The sequence below is a fragment of the Epinephelus lanceolatus genome, chromosome 16, assembly GCF_041903045.1.
Source record: "Epinephelus lanceolatus isolate andai-2023 chromosome 16, ASM4190304v1, whole genome shotgun sequence".
Taxonomy (NCBI): domain Eukaryota; kingdom Metazoa; phylum Chordata; class Actinopteri; order Perciformes; family Serranidae; genus Epinephelus; species Epinephelus lanceolatus.
This window is the reverse complement of record NC_135749.1, coordinates 19,999,570-20,018,820: the sequence shown is the minus strand read 5'-3', so window position 1 is coordinate 20,018,820 and position 19,251 is coordinate 19,999,570. Positions and strand designations below refer to the sequence as shown.

At 42.2% G+C, this 19,251-nt stretch overlaps 2 protein-coding genes and 1 non-coding gene across 4 annotated transcripts; 1 reads left to right on the top strand and 2 right to left on the bottom strand.

Moving 5' to 3' along the window:
• The first annotated feature begins 9,633 nt into the window (after nucleotides 1–9,633).
• LOC117264164 (type-4 ice-structuring protein-like) lies at nucleotides 9,634–11,529 on the top strand. Its single transcript, XM_033638015.2, has 4 exons — nucleotides 9,634–9,770; nucleotides 10,689–10,757; nucleotides 10,845–10,953; nucleotides 11,216–11,529. The coding sequence occupies exons 2-4, from the start codon at nucleotides 10,709–10,711 to the stop codon at nucleotides 11,427–11,429; spliced, it is 372 nt and encodes a 123-aa protein (XP_033493906.1). The 5' UTR covers nucleotides 9,634–9,770; nucleotides 10,689–10,708; the 3' UTR covers nucleotides 11,430–11,529.
• A 247-nt stretch (nucleotides 11,530–11,776) lies between these two features.
• On the bottom strand, nucleotides 11,777–19,251 carry LOC117264162 (polyadenylate-binding protein 1A). 2 transcript variants are annotated; one of them, XM_033638011.2, is made up of 14 exons: nucleotides 18,499–19,251; nucleotides 16,532–16,725; nucleotides 15,641–15,756; nucleotides 15,117–15,256; nucleotides 14,922–15,016; nucleotides 14,707–14,844; nucleotides 14,255–14,350; nucleotides 13,774–14,140; nucleotides 13,532–13,642; nucleotides 13,267–13,412; nucleotides 13,062–13,146; nucleotides 12,695–12,825; nucleotides 12,317–12,416; nucleotides 11,777–12,164 (listed from the first exon to the last, which is right to left on the bottom strand). In XM_033638011.2, the coding sequence occupies exons 1-13, from the start codon at nucleotides 18,689–18,691 to the stop codon at nucleotides 12,324–12,326; spliced, it is 1,905 nt and encodes a 634-aa protein (XP_033493902.2). In that variant the 5' UTR covers nucleotides 18,692–19,251; the 3' UTR covers nucleotides 11,777–12,164; nucleotides 12,317–12,323. The 2 variants fall into 2 exon arrangements, with proteins under 2 accessions (XP_033493902.2, XP_078031654.1); XM_078175528.1 differs by having other exon boundaries at nucleotides 13,267–13,409.
• Nucleotides 14,453–14,588, bottom strand: LOC117264221 (small nucleolar RNA SNORA5). Its single transcript, XR_004502260.1, has one exon. It is a non-coding gene; the product is annotated as a small nucleolar RNA SNORA5 (small nucleolar RNA).

Sequence of the window (19,251 nt, the reverse complement as noted above, 5' to 3'; positions counted from 1 at the left end):
TGTGTGCAGTTTTTCCTTACCTAAAATTACTGTCTTTGTGTTACTCTATATAAAAAAATAATAATTTGATCACCAGAGACAGCAGTAACCTTGACTTTGACCTTGGCACCGATTTACTGTTTCATTAGCTACACCTTTAATGTTTAATGCAATCCAATTTGGAAGTGCAATTTGTAAAGCTAATAATGTTACAATCATATTTACATTAGCTCAGACTTTTTTTTTATTCAACTCTATGGTTATTGGTGATGTTATTGTTCAATTGAATTACACGTGTCCAATGTTTTATGCACCAGCATTCACATACATGAGGAAGACATTAGAACATTAGAAAGTCACCAGCTGGTGATGGAAGGTGTCTGCCAGTAAAAATCTAATAATAAGCAAATTACACTGCGCAGCAGAATATTACAGCTGGCAGCTAATCACCAGAGATTTCTGAGTGATGCTTGTTTGTACTCCTGATATGTAAATCTGATAACTAACCAGGCCTTTAATATTTGACTCAGTTATACCAGAGGCATTTCGGTTCTGTTGCAGTGTACTAAGAGGTGTAATAGCTTACTCAATTCCCATTTAAAATAATAATCTTTCACTACAATCCCCTTAAACTCCATTTTCTATATGGTATGGATGCATGCAGTTTTGGTCACGCTGTTGTCATAATTACAACATTTCCTACAGCACTTGAATGCAGCAGTGGAAAGTCAAAGAAATATCAAGCCAAGAAATCTGAGCCTCCGCTGTTGTCTGGCACCAACAGAGTACAACTACAGTGTGGGCTTACAGCTCTGCAGCCTGAAGCATGTGATTAAAACTTGGAAGCGGAGTTTACTCGATAAGAGGGAGAAAACAGTGATGATCCGTCTTTGAAACAGATCATGAAAGTATGAAGTAACTGGGTTTAACTTTGAGTTAGTGGACCACCAAAGACTTGAGGAGGAAATGGGACCTCCTCCTGAGCTTCCTAAAAGTTTTTTTTATGACTTTCTGGAGCTTGTGTGATTTTTCATTCTTTCTGTGGTCTGGTGTGGGGCCAGGGAAGTGCAGAGGAGGAACTGGGGAGCATCTGAGTGTCTTTTTTTCAAAGCTGAATCTGCAAAGGCTAATTTTTAACAAATTTGAGTAGACTGGGGGACTGTGGAAATCACAAAAATCTAGCATTTGAGATGCAGCCTGTTATAATTGTTTGCGGGGATACACAACAGAAAGGAAAATCAACAGAGTAATTTATCACAACTGTAATGAGTGTTTGGCTCACTGGAGGGCGTGCTCTCATTTCATCAGTTAATAACCTCAGCTCAGTGACATTTGGACATTGATGTTCTGCAGTTGTTTTATGATGCTTAGTGTGTGTGTGTGTGTGTGTGTGTGTGTGTGTTGAGAGTTTCCATTTTATGCTACTTATACTTCTACTTCACTACATTTCAGGGGTGAACACTGAACTTTTCACTCTGCTGCATTCACCTGGCAGCAGTAGTTACTACTCAGATTAAGATTTAACATGTAGAAATGTTGCAGATGAGTTGTGAGCAGTTCCACCCAAAACACATTTCCCCCCTTAACCTCAAAGATGGTTTCAGTTAAACAACAGATTGAAGCCAAAAGAAGTAAAACACTCCAATAATTCACAACCAACAGCAAAGTCCAAAAAGTGGATACAAAGTGGTGTTGAAGAACTTTGTGAACTCATCTCATGACCTGTGAGATTTATCTTGTGGCCCTTTGAAGGAGACCCTGACCCCTAGGTTGGAAACCACTGAACTAAACAACCTAACTGTACATAAAAGTAGCTCCACCTCGACTTGCTACATCCGTAATACCTTTTTCCCCACTGGGTGATCAGTAAATTATCTTCACTGCTTAGATATTCAGTAAAAGTCTAATCATGCAACATGAAAGAGTACTTTTACTTTTGATATTTAAGGATATTTTGCTTATAATACTTGTGTACTTTTGCTTAGGAAGGGGTTGAAAACAGGACTTGAACTTGTAACCAGGGGTGTGAATAGAGACGGTGCAGGCAGGGCAGTTGCACAGAGGCCCATGGGGTGGGGGGCCCATATAGACTCACATTAAATTAAAAATGGTGCCATGTGCTTTATGTGCCTTTGAAAAGGCAAACCCATCTCCATCATGGTTTTCTGATATATATATATATATATATATATATATATATATATATACATATAAAATATATGCTTATTCTACATGAACTATAAATAAGGTAGAAAAAACTATTCAATTAAATGAGTAATCCTTATTTTCTTTGGTATTTTTGTCCTATACATATATGTGAAGATGATTTCTGGTGTTATGTAATGTCAAGTCCAATAAGATTATACGGTAGCTAGTTTAGGAGCAATAGCAAGTAACTAGTGTTCCTCAGGGCCCGTCATGATAGTGTGCACCGTTGTAACTACCTTACGCCACTGCTTGTAATGAAGCTTTGGGGGGGGTTAGTTTGGGTTTACTGCTGTGTGAAAAAAGTAATAGTTTCAGCAAGTTATATTTTATAGAAGTTACCAGCTGTAGCTTTAAGGTAATGGTACTTTTACTTTCATAACCAATATGTGTTGTTCTTCTACCACTGCTCAACTCTACTCCTTTTTATTATACCATACAAAGGTGGAAGAAGTCCTCAGATCTTTAACTTAAGTGAAAGTAGCAAGACAACAGTGTAAAAATACTCTGTCTTAAATTCAAAATCTTACTTAGGTAAAACTACAAAAGTATTAACATCCACTTACACACTCATTATGCTAATTTTAGAATGACACACATTGCATTACTGGTTTATAATCGATGTATTTATGTGTACATTACTTTAATGTTGCTGTTGGTTAAGGTGTTCCTAATTTTACGCATAGGGGAGACACTGTATCGAACATTTTTGCAAGACGGGCTTTAGTGTAGTGAGCTCGGTGTAGGATTCGACATTGTATAAAACTGGGTCCAGCACATATTGAAGACTTATGTACTCTCCGCAAAATCTCCTCCCAAACATCATCTAGAATCACCTCTCCCAGATCTGTCTCCCAAACTGTTTTAAGTACTATAGAAGAGCCTGGACAAAGATTATAAATATTTGAATAAATAGAGGAGATTGCCCCCTTTAATGAAGAGAGAGGCTTCAGAAATATCTCAAAATCTGAAGGCTTAGGAAGAGCAGGGAATTCTGGGAATGAGCCACGGACAAAATTTCGGACTTGGAGGTATCTAAAAAAATGTCCTTTAGGAAGCAAAAATTTATCTACCAATTGTTGAAAAGAAGCAAAAATAGAATCAACATACAGGTCTCTAAGAGTTTTTATGCCCAGCCTAGCCCATATAGAAAAGGTGCTGTCCAATAACGATGGGGGAAAAATAGAATTTGCTGCAAGTGGAGCCCCAGTAGAAAGCGTTTGCAGGCCAAAATGACATCTAAACTGAGTCCATATTTTAATACTGGAGGCCACTATCACATTCTTAGTATGACCAGAAGTAGAAAAAGACAAGGGTGAATACAGTAACGCTTTCAATGACACCGGCTGAACTGAATTTGCTTCCAAAATCAACCATGATGGAGGGACCTCAATATCTCCATAATTAACCCAGTAGTTCAGATTTCTAATGTTTGTTGCCCAATAATAATAAAGGAAGTTTGGTAACACCATTCTGCCCAGAGCTTTGGGCCTCTGTAAAACTTGACGACGCAACCTAGGAGTTTTCTTGTTCCAAATAAAATCTAGAATAATACTGTCTACTTTATGGAAAAAGGAAAGAGGAAGGAAGATCGGAATGCATTGGAATAAATATAAAAAGCGCGGAAAGATGTTCATTTTAATTGCATTGATTCTGGCAGCTATAGAAAGATTTAGTAGGGACCATCGCTCAAAATCTTGTTTAATTTTTGTAAGCAGAGAGAGGAAATTTTTCTTATAGAGATTAACCAATGTTTTGGCAACATATACTCCAAGATAAACAAAGCCAGAGTTCACTACCTTAAATGGTAAATTTTGAAGTTGAGGTGAATTTTCATTTATCTCTCCATTAACAGTACACATTTCACTTTTGCTAAGATTAAGTTTATATCCAGAGAATCTAGTAAATTTGTCCAGGACTGAAAGGGCTGCAGGAATAGAACGTGACAGATTAGACAAAAGCACCAAGAGATCATCCGCATACAGCGCCACCTTCAGCTCTACACCGTTTCTGGTTATACCACATATATCAGGATGAGACCATAGAGCAATTGACAGAGGCTCCATCACAATAGCAAATAAGAGCGGACTTAATGGGCAACCCTGCCTTGTAAAACGATGTACGAGAAAATATTCCGAATTTGTGCCATTTGTCCTGACCATGGCCTGAGGAGAGGCATATAATAACCTAACCCATGAAACAAATTTTTCCCCAAAACCAAATTTCCGCAAAATAAAAAAAAGATAATCCCACTCTTCCCTGTCAAATGCCTTCTCCATTTCCATTCCATCTCATTTCCAGGTGGTTGGTACAACTCTTACCTTCTGGGCGTCCTCGTGCCTCTCAAAGCTGACAAACCCGAAGCCTCGAGACTTTCCGGTGTCATCTGTCATGACACGGATGCTCATGGCGTTTCCTGGACAACAGAGAGATTACCTTTAGAGACGACATTTTACCCCATAATGTTTAACTAAAAAGGATTAAACACTGAATATATATGTCTCTCTGACATAGGCCTACTTACTGCTACTCCACCTCCACTTGCGGCCGGCGGCAGCACTCCCGCAGTCTCCGCTGTGTCTCCTCAACCTGCGGCAGGCGTCACCTCTCCTGCAACTACCGCTGTGTCTTCTTCACCAACGGCCGGCGTCTTCTCTCCTCCTGCCGCTGCTCCACCTCCTTCACCTGCGCCCAGTGCCGGTCGGACGGCTCGTCGCTCCACCACGGGGAACAGCCGCCACAAACGCTTGGTTCTCTCACGGTCGCTAACGTCACGTCAGTTAGGGGCAGAATACTGATGGTAAACGTTAACAACCGTTGGCTTGTCAGTTGAAGGGTTTTAAGTAAAAATTCTAAGATGAGCAAGTTAAAATGGCACAATGTCGACTTGTACTGTTATTAAAACTGTCATTCAAATTTGACACTACAATAAAAGCAAATAAACGTTACTTAGCTTCGCTTCTGGAGGGGGGGCTCGTGGCCCAATTGCTGAAAAACGCCTGCTAAAGTGCCCTCTTGGCAGCCCAAGTGCCCTCTTGGGAGCCAAAATGTCCTCCTGGGAGCCAAAACGCGTGCTAAAGTGCCCTCTTGGCAGCCAAAATGCCCTCCTGGAAGCCAAAACGCACGCTAAAGTGCCCTCCTGGGAGCCAAAATGCGTGCTAAACTGCCCTCTTGGCAGCCAAAATGTGCTCCTGGGAGCCAAAACGCGCACTAAAGTGCCCTCTTGGCAGCCAAAGTGCCCTCCTGGGAGCCAAAATGCATGCTAAAGTGCCCTCCTGGGAGCCAAAACGCATGCTAAAGTGCCCTCTTGGGAGCCAAAACACGCACTACAGTGCCCTCCTGGGAGCCAAAACGTGCGCTGAAGTGCCCTCTTGGCAGCCAAAGTGTCCTCCTGGGAGCCAAAACACGTGCTAAAGTGCCCTCTTGGCAGCCAAAGTGCCCTCTTGGGAGCCAAAACATGTGCTAAACTGCCCTCTTGGCTGGTTAAAACATGATAAACTGCCCTCTTGGGTGGTAAAAACATTACTGTTACAATGACTTTTATGTTGGGCCCTTTTTTGATCTATATTGAGCCAGAACTATATCTCACAGAACCAATTTGGATTATCTGGAGCTAATATGGTGTTAAAATGCACTAGAATACAGGAAATGGCAACTACTTAATTGAAAATTTTCTAGGGGAGGACCCCCAGACCCCCCACAGATTTATTTCCTTCATACATCCATGTCTCTGTGTGTTCTTCACAGTCCAACGTTGAATCTACACAGTTCTCGTGGATGCTGATCCTAACTACAAACTAACTTGAGTAGTCTGTCTAGTTAGTCTGTTTTAAGGCTATATAATGTGCCATTTGTATAACATATAAACATGTCTAGTGTGCCCTCGAAAACACGCAGAACTTAGTGCCCTCTTCAGTGGCGAGAACGCGCTGTATGTGCCCTTTTTTTTCTTTTCACCCCTGCCCTTCAAAAAGTCTGTGCACGCCAATGTGCAGGAGGCTGTCATCAGATGGTCGAGAGGGCTCCCCCTGGCCGGGCCACCACCTTCCAGCCCTGAACCGCCGTCCTCCATGGAGACGGTGGAAGCTGAGCGTCCGGCAACCCGTCCAACTGGTCCACACACACCACCTCCTCGCCCCCTTTTCCCCCCTACCACTTTAATCATCGGTGACAGCATAACCAGGGATATCCGTTTCATCAATGCCATCACTTACTGCTTACCTGGTGCCACAGTCCACTTCATACACAATAAACTTCTGGACATATTGCCCTCACTCCCCACTTCTGTCACAAAAATAGTTGTCCATGTTGGTTGCAACAACACGTCCCAGTCCGAGCGCACCATAGCTGATTTTAATCTCCTTTTTAATGTTTTAAAGGATTGTGGAAAGTCTGTTTTTATCAGTGGCCCCCTTCCCCCGTTTGGCTGCGGATCTGAACGTTTTAGCCATATGCTCTACCTCCACACCCGGCTCCAGTCCACCTGCAGTTCCCACAACATGGATTTTATAGACAATTTTAACCTGTTCTGGGACCGCGCCGAACTTTTTAGCAGAGATGGGATTCATCCAAGCCCACAAGGAAACCAAATGCTCCGATCAAACATTCAAAATGCAGTCCAATCATCCACACATGCATGACAGTTTTCTGATTACACCCACACACCCACTCTACCCCCGTCTTCCTCTCCTGCCTCTCAGACCGCCATCTCCTGCGCCAGCTCCACCTGTCGCCCACCCCAGGTACTGCCACTCTCACCAGTCCATCTCCCCACTCAAACTGTTTATTCCGATAAAATCACTGGCATACCTTCTTTCATCTCCACTGTCATTTCCCACCACAAACCAACAGCACGTTCATCATCACGCCCTTCTGCCACTAATCATGACAACTTAATTCAAGTACACCATCAGTCTCTTCCACCCCTTGTTTTTAACAGTGACCCTGTGAATTTCGGCCTTTTAAATATCAGATCCCTAAATAATAAATCGTTTTTATGTCATGATTTTATTACTCGTAATAAATTGGACTTTTTTATTATAACTTAATCCTGGCTATCCCAAGAAGACTGCGGCCCTCAATTTTTTTCCTCTGTCTTTATGTTTTTGTACTAGCCTACCCTTAATACAGTAAGCTTTATCATTTGTTCGACCAAACTGTTTTTACCACCTCCTCCTGCTGCAAAGTTTATGCAGCACTCAGGTCTGTGTCATCCTTGCATGCCTTGCATACCACAGCAGAGATGGCTCCACGTCTGAAGCTCTCTTTTTTCCACTTTTAGAGGATGGGTTTGAGGGATGTAAACAACCTAAGCTGTTTCCACAGGGGGAGTCCGGCCCAGCGGTGAACAGACTGCGGACAGAGAGAATACATTCCCACATCTGGTTTTGATCAACGCTTTATAGTCAAAATCTGACTTTTAAAACTCCAGTGCAGAGCTTTCCCTCGAGATGAAAAGAGTCTCACAGGATTGTCATCCAGATTTTATGAAACAGCTCGTGTTGTTTATGTCGCCTGCTCACATATTTTTCCCCGTATTTCTATTTCCCCCCATGTTGAATTGTTTATGACTGACTGGGGTGGAATGGGAACAAGAATTAATGAATTTACAGCAGCTGTAAATATGGATTGGTCGCAATAACACCCCGCTGGATGTAAACCAGAAGCAGAGGGATACATTCACATGAATGAGTGTTAAGAACAGCTAGAGAATGCCTGTTCATTACATTAAAACTAATAAGTCTTAAATGTCAAAAGGAAAGGTTTTGTAGCCTATTTACTCTCAAACAGGAAACTGAACTCTTACTCTTAATTCAATAATTACCTATTTGGGCAGACATAAATGCTCATAATTAATGTTTAAATATATCCACCTGAAACTTGGGGAAAAATAAAAGTTGGAATATATTTCCTTTCTTTCTTTCTTCTTTCTTTTTTACATAAGTAATCGGGATGTAAGATACATATAAAGATTTTTTTCTTTTTTATTTGCTTCTTATTGTTTCTTATTTATTTCAGTTTTATACCATGTCCCTTATAGTGGGTCTTTTCCACAAAACATACATTTAATTACAGTAACGTACAGCACATTTACATAATAAAATTAATTTTTTAAAATTAATTTTAATTACATTTATTTTATTTTATTCATTTTAATTTTATTTAATTCAATTTAATTTATTTTCTTTTAACTGGTTGTACATAATGTGTGTGGTTATGCATGTGTGTGTGTACACTAAAAATAATCTCCTTTAGCTCTTCCTTGAATCTGTATTAAATAGCAAAAACTTCAAAACTCAAGTTTACATGTTACTTCTTTTTTTAAGGTTATTTTTACACCTTTTTGTGCCTTTATTAGATGGGACAGGCTGAGCATGAGGGTGGGAGATGGAGGGGACGACATGCAGCAGAGGGCGGCAGGTCAGAATCGAGCCCATGGCCGCTGCAGGATGGACATGACCTTTGTACATGGGGTGCCCACTCTGCTTGGTGAGCTACTGGGCGGCCCCATACATGGTACTTCTAATCCAAAATGGGCGATGGGTGAGCTTTAAACATCCTGCTGTACAGCCTGGCTCTGGGTTTTTGTTTTGTTTTCTAAACTACGGAAGATGGTTAAAAATGACAAGAAGCAAGTCCCACCGTTCTCCACGAAGGACATGAGTTAAAATGTGTATTTTTAAAAGATTAAAATAAACATACACTTTTAAAATCTTAATATAATCTAGTTAAGACTCCACGGACATCCACTGAAAGAACAGAAATAATGTATCTTAAACATTTGATCACTTATCTCCCTCTGCCATACAATGTGTTTTGGCCTTTCTCTGCTTCTTGAAAAGACAGATGTGTTGTGTTGGTCACACCCTCATGTGTGTTACATCAAGAGTCCAGGATGTGCTTTACACAATACATCAGGACTCAAACAGGCTGCATGCATGGTGTTTGGAATAAAGGCCTCAGTGTTGTGTCCCAGACAGAGGACAGATATGATTTATCAGGTCTCAGGAAGTACGTAACAGACATGTTAGCAGCTCTGTGAGTTGAGCTCGATGCTAACATGATGATGTTCAGCCATCTTAGTTTAACATCCTAACACTTGCTAATGAACACAAAGTGGAAAGGACAGCCGAGGCTGATGGGATGTCATTATGTTATTTCAGGTATTTACTGGACTGATATGCCATGGGATGATTAGTTTGATTGTAATTCATCCTGAGGGGGGCATGAATGTTGTTCCAGATTTCATGGCAAGCTATCCAACAGTTGTGTGGACATCACTAAAGACCATAAATATCAACCTGCTGGTGGCAGTTTTCAGATAAACTCCAGCACACCATCTAACTTGCAAAAAAAGACTTGTTGGACTGTCAGCAGAGGGACTGATGGACTTTGGTTTCTTTTGCCCAACTGGCAGACTGAGCTGGAATTCCCTCATTGGCACAGTGATCCAATAATGTTTATTTTTTTCTTTATTTTGTCAAATCAGACTCACCCTACGACAATGCTGCATCACTGTTAGGGACTATAAGAAGAGTGAGTCCTACAGGAAGTCACCATCCAGCCCGAATTCTCCTGCATCACAGGTGAGTCCAACTCTTCGTCTCTGTTTCTTACAGGCTTAAACTGCATTTGATACAGCAGCACAATTTCATGAATTCTTCTTGAATGTAAAACTGCCAGATTTAATGAGGGAGTTGATGTTGAATAATGGCAAAGGGAGAACTGAATATGAACAAAACACAAACCAACGTGTAAGATTTTCTCTTGAAAATGGTGGTGTTTCTGAATCATATATATATTTTAAGTTTTAAGTCATACTTTAATGTAAAGTTATGGCCTAATCTCTATCAATCTATTGTTTTTATTGTTATGGGGCAACAAAAAGCTCAGAAGAAGCCACAGGTGTAGATTTCATGGGGGACACAGGGGGGACGACCCCCTCAATATTGCATACATGTACATTTGTCCCCACCAGGGAAAACATAAAAGTAGCAGAGGACTTTTATTTTGACAAAATTAAAGACATCCCCCCCCCCCCCCCCCCCCAGTGTAGTAACAAAACCTGTCACCCTGAGTCATGTTAGTTTGAGAATCCTGTTCAGTTTTCTGCTTCTGAATCAAAGCAGAGGTTCATTTTTTGAAGGTTCACTTACTGGTGCTGTTGACATGGTGTCTCTGATAAGCCAGACAAACTTTCAAAGGTAATGTGTGGGAGTTTGGACAACAATGTTGTAAGATATTCATTGATTACCTGATGATGAAAAAGCTGGGCTGGGATTCCAAGAAAATGTGAGAACTTTTATCAGTGAGTCATCAGAGTAAGCAACAGGAGGCCTTCCCACATTCAGCTTTGTGAAACATCCTAATGGCTTAAAATCATTTTGAATTAAAAAAGAAAAAACTGTCAAGTTAAAGTTGAGCATGACGACAAAAAAGGACGGTGCTTTCAGTCATTATATATATGTTATCAGGTTATATCTAATATTGGTTTGTCTTTGTAGGTCTTCTCCTCTCAGCAGCCATGAAATTCTCCCTCATTGTAGCCGCTGCCATGCTCGTTCTGGCACATGGTATGACCTTCACACTGTTTTTTAATTACAGTAGTAAATAAAACATACTTCGTCATTTACTTTTGTCTTTGTAAACCCACCCGATAGCTGATCCCAGCCCTGACAGGATACAGTTTTACCTGAAGCAGATCGGAGACAAGATGGCGGAGGCACTGATTGAGATTATCCAGAAGAACAACCTGACAGACGAGGTTTAGTGAGTACAGTGACACCTTGACCTCCACAGATACAAATACTAATATTGCAGTATTTAGCAGTGAGTTGTTTTTTCACACTAAAGAAGTACATGTGAAGTAAAAGCAAATGATCAAAGGACACACTGATGTTTCGTAATTTGGGGCTATTCATAAAAGCACAAAGCCCCTCAGCCACTTTGACTATCACTAACTTTACAAGCCCAGGACACACGATACCAACTGATTTTTATGTATGGTGGTTCATCATGTTGTACCCCACAGCACCTTGGCGCAGGGTAGCAAAACCCACCTGGATCCCGTGGTCGCTAAGATCGAGGAGCTCCTGAGGACTGTTGTCACTCACATCGAGGAGCAGATCCAGCTCCTGGTTGCCAACGTGCAGACTGCGATCCAGTCTCTCATAGATGACTTCCAGATGCAGATGGAGGACATCATCCAGCAGCTGACAGGCCTGACCAGGGCCACTGACGACTAAACTAACGGTGTTTCCAAAAGATGCAACAGCCTAACATGTTTAAGTATTTTGTTGACATTGTCCTCTCTGTCCTAAAGCGCAACTAAAGTTTGAAACACAACTTCACCGTGTGTATTTCTTTTGTGTGAGTGTACGAGCCTATGAACTTCCACAGCAAAATCAGATTCCTGACATTCAGTTATGGTTTTTACTTTTGATGTGCCACCAAGATTTTCAGGGGCCCCATCTAACCTCTGCTGTATAAACTGGGGGCACCATCGATGATCGTTGTATTTTGGACCACTTTACCATTGGAGTTCTGAATTATTTTTAAATGGCAGACACCAAAAACAGACACAAACTAATTATTTTATTTATAAGTTTTATTCAAGCAAGCCAAGGTGAAGGGAAATTTCACAACAACAGGCTTCTGCAGCCAAAACATTCAAACATTTAAAAGGGATAAAATGGCAAAAAGGAATGCTCAAACTTTATGTTGTCACAGAACTCTAAAACCCCTCAAACGGGTCATTTTGTATTTTAACTTTTTCTCTTTTTTTGTGTGTTTTTTTCTTTTTAACTCAGCAAATCAGGCCTGCTGTTTCTGTTCATTATAGGCCTGGCTGGAGACTTGTTACCATCGGTATTTTTTTAATATATCATTTCACTTCTTTTTACTTTGTTTTGTGTATTTTCAATTTTTTCACTGTTAAATTCTTTTGTCCATCGGTGAAGCTAGTCTCGAGGTTCCCCACTCTGTGAAAACAACATTAAAGTACAATCAGTGATACTGATTACTATTGTATATGTTTATGGTGGGGACAGTTCACAACCAACAGTTATACACACAGCTAGTAGGATGTTTAAGTGTGTGGCAGCTGTCCTCAGCTCTGGAGAACTAGTAATACCTTATGTTTAGACACTCGGGACACCAGCTGAATTTGTCACAGTCTTCTGAGCGGCCTCCTTTGCCTGGTGGGCCTGGAGCACAGCCACCGCCTCATCCACCTGCAAAGATTAAGTTGCTGAATGTTAGCAACACCACAACATCATGGTGAGATCTCAAAAGTGCTCTGCTTCCACAAGATCCACCTTTCTGTAGTTTGAAAATGACTGCTGACTAGTGAAGATGCACACTTGCACTAAAACACATCCTTTGGTGGAACATTTATATCAGGAACAGAGAGTGCTCTCTGCTTCTCTCTGCCATTTTAATATTAAGTCCCGGTGAACTCAGAGAAACAACCACAGGGATGTTGTTAATATTAATGGACTTAAGTACTTACCTTTGAGCGGAGAGACTCTGGGGACTCCAGCATGTGGAGCAGCTCTGAGTTGTCAATTTCCAGCAACATGCCAGTGATCTTCCCTGCCAGGCTCGGGTGCATGGCCTGGATCAGTGGAAACAGACGCTCACCTGGAGGAGTGACAGATACAGAGGATTTAATACAGAAAGGAATTATCACTCGTTGAGGGCCAGTTACTGAGCAACACCATGTCAATACATGTGTTACATACAATGTACAGCTCACATAGTATAGTGGGGGGATGTTTTTCTTAGTCGGGGACAGAGTTAGCACATTTTCACTGTATGAAGGCGGAACAAATGCTAATATGGTAAGTGGTAATGGAGAGCTTGTTGCTGGCACTTACCCAGCATCTGCTTCTGTTCCTGTGGTGGAGCAGCGGCCAGCATGGAGGCCGTCAGAGGCTCCTGTCCCTGAACATGAACAGCAGGCTGAAGGATGGGACACAGGGAATTAAAAGTCAATCAGTTTCATATTTTTCTGTCATGTGGTGGGCAGGAAAGGTCAGTAGGTCTGGTCTAACAAAAAAAAAAAAAAAAGTGCATCCCTACCTGCTGCATGGGGACTTGTGGCTGGGCGGGCATGTGCTGCTGGGGATTGCGGACTCCTGCGGCATATTTGTACTGAGGGACTCCACGCACAGTGGCGCTAGCTGCAGCGGCTGCGGTGGCTGGTCGGGGGCCCATGGTCTGAGCTGCTGCAAGAGGAGCCAACAGGCAGACAAACATAAACACAAAGACACAAGTAGCAGCTGAACAGGTGAACTGCATTTGATGTGCAGTTAGACAGACTACTGATTGAGTTTAGGTGACTGACCGACGCGCTGGGCAGACATCATACGGGGCACCTGGGAGGCCGGCCGCATGGCACCAAAGGTCTGAGGGCGTGGTGCTGAGGGACGCATAGCACCTGGCATGTTCTGGAAGTCTGTAAACACACAAAAACACAGGGGCCTCATGTACAAGTAGAGACGTCTGCTTTTGTTTCACTGTGTCTTGACATGCTTTTAAAATGACAACAATGATGGAAGGACAGTTTAAAAGGGGCGAGATACTCACGCTGTGGTCGGACACCTTGGGTGGCCCAGCGTGGGCTCGGGCGGAGCTGGGCCATCTGCCCAGCAGCTGGGTAGTAAGCAGCACGGTTCTGGGCCTGAGGTATGGCTGCCATGAAGTACCCAGAGGGTGGGGCTGGTTGGTAGGGATTGATGACTGGGTTTGGCACTGCACGCACACTGGCCATGCGCTGCATGTACTGGTTGGTCAGGTGGGCTTGACGCTCCTCTTTCCGCTGGGCCAGGGCCACATACAATGGCTTGGTGGCTACTATGCGTCCGTTCATTTCCGTCACTGCTTTGGTGGCCTCCTCTGGGGAAGAGAAGCAGACAAAGCCGAAACCTTTGCTGCGCCCGCCCTCCATCATGACCTGAGAGCAAGAAAGTTCAATGAAACTAATGAATGAATCTGGACCTCGACAAATCAAAGTAGTTTCTTAGCCGTCCATTAATTACAGGAGATAAGTAAACTGCTGAGGTCCTACCTTAGCACTGGTTATGGTGCCAAATGGTGCGAACTCCTTTCGCAGGCGTTCATCGTCAATTCCGTCATCAAGGTTCTTCACATACAAGTTGACACCCTGGAAATACAACAAAAGTAGTTTTTGAAAACACTACATATTAGGCAGGAATAATCCAATGCCGATGGATTGAAAAATGTTTCTTTGCTGTTTACTTTATGTATTTGTCTGTAACACATATTTATCCCCAGGATCCACAGTGAGAATTGTGGGGCCCATGAACTACAGAGTCACTGTTGCAGCCATTTTGGCCAGTGCAACCTACTAAAGAGGGAGCACTGAATTTGACAAAGCTGCAGTCTTTCAATATACAGGACTAGACGATAGGACAGAAGGGAAAGTTTGGAGGCAGCCGTTGAACCATGAGAAAATATTGTGAACGATAACTTTTCGTGAATTTGAAAGAGGATATGGACCTGGTAGCGAGTCATGCGGTCTTGTTTCATTTGCTCAAATTTACGCTTCAGCTCCGTCTGTCGCTCCACCTTCTTCTGGGCGCGGCCGACATAGATGAGCTTGCCGTTGAACTCCTTCCCATTCATCTCGTCCACTGCCTGTAGCAAACAAGAAACTTAGTCAAAACAGGGGCAGGAGACGGTGGACATTTCCAGGTGGTTGGTACAACTCTTACCTTCTGGGCGTCCTCGTGCCTCTCAAAGCTGACAAAACCGAAGCCTCGAGACTTTCCGGTGTCATCTGTCATGACACGGATGCTCATGGCGTTTCCTGGACAACAGAGAGATTACCTTTAGAGACTACATTTTACCCTATAATGTTTAACTAAAGAGGATCAAATACACTGAATATGTATGTCTCTCTGACTGACCGTATTTACTGAAGACTTCCCTCAGCTTCTCATCATCCATGTCTTCACCAAAGTTTTTAACATAGACATTTGTGAACTCCTTAGCTCGGGCACCCAGCTCAGCCTCGCGCTCTTTGCGAGATTTGAAGCGACCCACAAATCTGTGTTGAAACGGACATTTTGTAAAAAATTTGATACACATTAACTACATTACTTATAAGAATAATAAAACATTCTGCTCATCACAACTGTTGAGCCAATTGTGTATGTTCAGTAAACTGTATGAGCCTATTCTAAGTGTTATTACACACTGTGGTATTATGCGAGGTACGCACATAATAAGGCATGTCTTCATTTGCTACAAATTTATTTATTCAGTCATCTTTGCAAAGAAAAACTGATTGAATCTGTTAAAAGTGCTCAAGCATCACTTTGCAACCCTCCATCACACCAAGTGCAGTATTAATTGACAAAAAAGGAGTATTTTTTCCCCATTTCACACATTAGTATGCACCAAAGTTTAACTAGTTAAAACATTCACTTACACTTTTCGGTCATTGAGCAGCATGCCATTCATTTTCTCAATGGCTCGTTCGGCTGCCTCCTGAGTCTCAAAATGCACAAAGCCGTAGCCTTTAGAGCCATTCTCGTCACAAACCACCTTAGAGAAAGAAAACACATGCTGCTTTTAAGCCACACACACACATGCAGCATATTAAACCTGTACTGTGTTGCATCACACCTGAAACATTAGTCTCGTCTCTGAAACAGACTTTCTATTGTGACGTTCCTTGTATAGGGAATAAATCTAGAATTTCCTCAACTCTGACTGTTAACCCTCTCTGCTTGGCGCTTTTGCTATACTGTTCCCAACATGGCGGCTGAGTCACATAGTTCTCATTTTACAGCTTTACACTACACTAAAATAGGTTTCTGCAAACATTTGAGGCGAGACACAGGCGATGCAGTAACGGAACGCTACCTTCTTTGACAGTGTGACCACAGTTCAGTTAGTGATTGACATGATTGACACCTACTTTAGAGACTCCTCTGCGCATATTGGTTATTTTCCATTTGCCATAGTGGATTCTAGCAAATGCCATTGGAGGCAAAGAAGGAGAAGGAGGGAGAATTTTTAAACAGACTATGTCTAATATAATAGTCTGTGGATGCAGTGACAATTTCAGCCGATATGACAATAATTTATGTTCATTAAAGTTACTAACTGTCGCTTTGAGGCTACAGGGCAACAGACACAAACTGTCAGGGAGCAGGTATTTCACATCTCTGTAGTGCAAACAACTCTAGGACATTTACAAACCACACACATGCAAATGACACCTAAACTCACAATGCTGTACCATAACAATGACGGCTGACCATCCCCCCAGTTTCACGTTAGATACAAGAAGGGGAGTCGGCCACTAGTCTTTTACCTTGCATGACAGGATGTTGCCAAAAGCAGAGAAGGTGTCGTATAGAGCCTTGTTGTCGATGGACTTGTCCAGATTCTTGATGAAGATGTTTCCCACACCACTCTTTCTCAGTGAGGGATCACGCTGTGACCACATAATGCGCACAGGCCGCCCCTTGATCACGTCAAAGTTCATTGTGTCCAGCGCACGCTCGGCTGAGGGGAGGAACACAGGAGCAGGGGTTAGATCAGTTAATATAAGCATTTAGTATTATCATCCAGTAAGTGCTGGATTTGACAGTCTAGAGGGGGGTTGTAGTCCCTCACATATAATGATTCAAAATTTTACCCAAGCTATTTCTAAAGAAAAAGAAGGCCAATAGTTTTAGCACCGTGCTGTCATGGTGGTAAAACATTTGTATCTGTAGAAAGTGTCACCTTCCTTTGAGTCCTTTGCTCCAGGGCAGCTTGATAGTGGGTGTTGCTGCATTCATCTGGCCTAATTCCCTTGGTCTGAAAGTTCAAACGGTGCCTTTCTCAAGTAGTAAGCACAACTGCATTAGCAATCTCTCTGGCAGCTTGCCAACTTAGACATGTATACATTTAAAAAAAGTTTACTTAATTTCAGTAACACAAAAATAACGGCAGTTTGGTCACTACAGATTCATCTGATTATTATGTCCTTACACTATTTTACTTATTTTTAGTTGTCAGTTTTATATAAAAATGTCCAAAGAGTTCACCACAGTTCCTCAGAGCCTTAGTTGACAGATTCATATTCTTTGTCTTGTTTCAGAAAACCACAAATTATTCAGCTCACTGTCATAAAAGATTAGAACAACCAGCAAATAGTCACATTTGGTGATTTTTTTGGTCTTCTTCACTTGAAAAGTGTGACTTAATCATTAATCTCAGTGTCATCAGTCAGCCCATAAACTAACTGACTAATTGTTACAGCTCTAATAATAATAATAATAATCTTTGATGCCCTCTGTCACTGGACCATTTTAATTACCAGCAGCATTGTTAATGAGTATAAATCAAATACAATTTAAAGAAACAACGGATGATAAACAGTTCACAAAAACCAGTAATAGGCGGGGTCAGCCAATACCTGACATCATAGAAACTGTCCGAATTTTGCTGTTGCCCTCACACTATCAAAACTATCTCTTTATTATCTCTCATCTTATGAAGCCACCATTGTTTTATGGTTTACTGTGTGTAGAGGATTTTGCACCAATGTTACGGAGTACCTTTATCAGAAAAGAGGACATCCCTATGTAGTTACTTTTCCAGTGGAAAAAAAGGACCATATCCCATAATATACTCACTACCAGGATAGAAAATGACATGCACCATGACAGATGATTTGATCTGCAGGCCCCATCCTTTATACTTGCCATATTATCTAGCTATTATCTCAGTAAAAACTCAGAAACACACCCAAGAAAATCAGAAGGCAAAGGCAGACTTATGTTCTTATCAATGAAATGCAGAAAATGTTTTGTGCAGGGTCAGTATTTGGCTACTTGAGCATGCAGGGGTGACATATTCTTTCACTTTCTTTTTTATAGAATTGACCTAATCTTTTTCATTTAAAAGATACAGATGAATGTTCATGTAGCATGGCTGACTGGCAAGCATTCTGGGGAGGTTTAATTAGATAGTCGTTTCAGCACTTTGGGCTGAACAGTTGGGGTGTTGTCCTGACAGGACAGAGATAAAGAAGCACTGAGTATTCAGCTGGCAGCTAACAGTCAACAGCTACATGACTGGGGTGGGCAGGGCAGGGCAGGGCAGGGCGGACGTGGTGCTTTTCTGCTACGCCACTGCTGGGAGGTTCAACTGAGGAGAGACCCTACCGACAACATGTCGGCCGCAGTCACGTGTAGTGGAAAGACGCTAGCTTTCACTCGTCAGCGCCTGTCATTCTTACACAAACGTTTATTTTACACATTTTAATCGGTATTTTAATAAATTACCTACCGTCTGCCGGCTGTTGGAAGTTGACATAGGCGTATCCGAGGGAACGCCGGGTGATCATGTCCCTACAGACCCGGATCGACAGGATAGCTCCGGCTGGGCTGAATTTCTCGTAAAGCATGGCCTCGGTCACATCTTGATGCAGATCCCCGACGTACAGGGAGGCCATGGGGTAACTGGGAGCACTGGGGTTCATCGTCGTTGTCCGCGGAAGCTAGCAAAGTACTCGGACGAAGCCTGATTTTAACGTAAAAAGTTTTCGGCGACAGTACAAACGCTTGGTTCTCTCACGGTCGCTAACGTCACGTCAGTTAGGGGCAGAATGCTGATGGTAAACGTTAACAACCGTTGGCTTGTCAGTTGAAGGGTTTTTAAGTAAAAAATTATAAGATGAGCAAGTTAAAATGGCACAAGGTCGACTTGTACTGTTATTAAAACTGTCATTCAAATTTGACACGACGATAAAAGCAAATAAACGTTACTTAGCTTCGCTTCTGGACCAGTAACACGTCGACTGGGGGGAAAAAAAATTGTCGTTCGTCTTTAACGTTAGGCAGCCCTTTCTTATACGTTACCGTCCAGTCCTCGAGTGTCTACTCCAGCTTCACCGTTGTTACAAAAAGAAAAAAACGATTTTTGTGTTATTTTTTTATGTTTTGAATTTTTTTTGTATTTTTATTTTTTTATAGAATGTGTGCCGAGCGAGCTCAGGGCACACGCGCACTCACACAGCACTGGCAGCCGGGGTTGAGGGGG

What these genes read in the sequence shown, in the direction of transcription:
- LOC117264162 (XM_033638011.2), bottom strand. Translation starts at nt 18,691, where the DNA reads ATGAACCCCAGTGCTCCCAGTTACCCCATGGCCTCCCTGTACGTCGGG. An exon ending in GCAACATCCTGTCATGCAAG is followed by an intron (nt 15,757 to 16,531) that starts GTAAAAGACTAG and finishes TCTTTCTCTAAG; the next exon opens with GTGGTTTGTGACGAGAATGG. An exon ending in GATGTCTGCCCAGCGCGTCG is followed by an intron (nt 13,413 to 13,531) that starts GTCAGTCACCTA and finishes CTCCTCTTGCAG; the next exon opens with CAGCTCAGACCATGGGCCCC.
- LOC117264164 (XM_033638015.2), top strand. Translation starts at nt 10,709, where the DNA reads ATGAAATTCTCCCTCATTGTAGCCGCTGCCATGCTCGTTCTGGCACAT. An exon ending in CATGCTCGTTCTGGCACATG is followed by an intron (nt 10,758 to 10,844) that starts GTATGACCTTCA and finishes CCCACCCGATAG; the next exon opens with CTGATCCCAGCCCTGACAGG. An exon ending in AACCTGACAGACGAGGTTTA is followed by an intron (nt 10,954 to 11,215) that starts GTGAGTACAGTG and finishes TGTACCCCACAG; the next exon opens with CACCTTGGCGCAGGGTAGCA.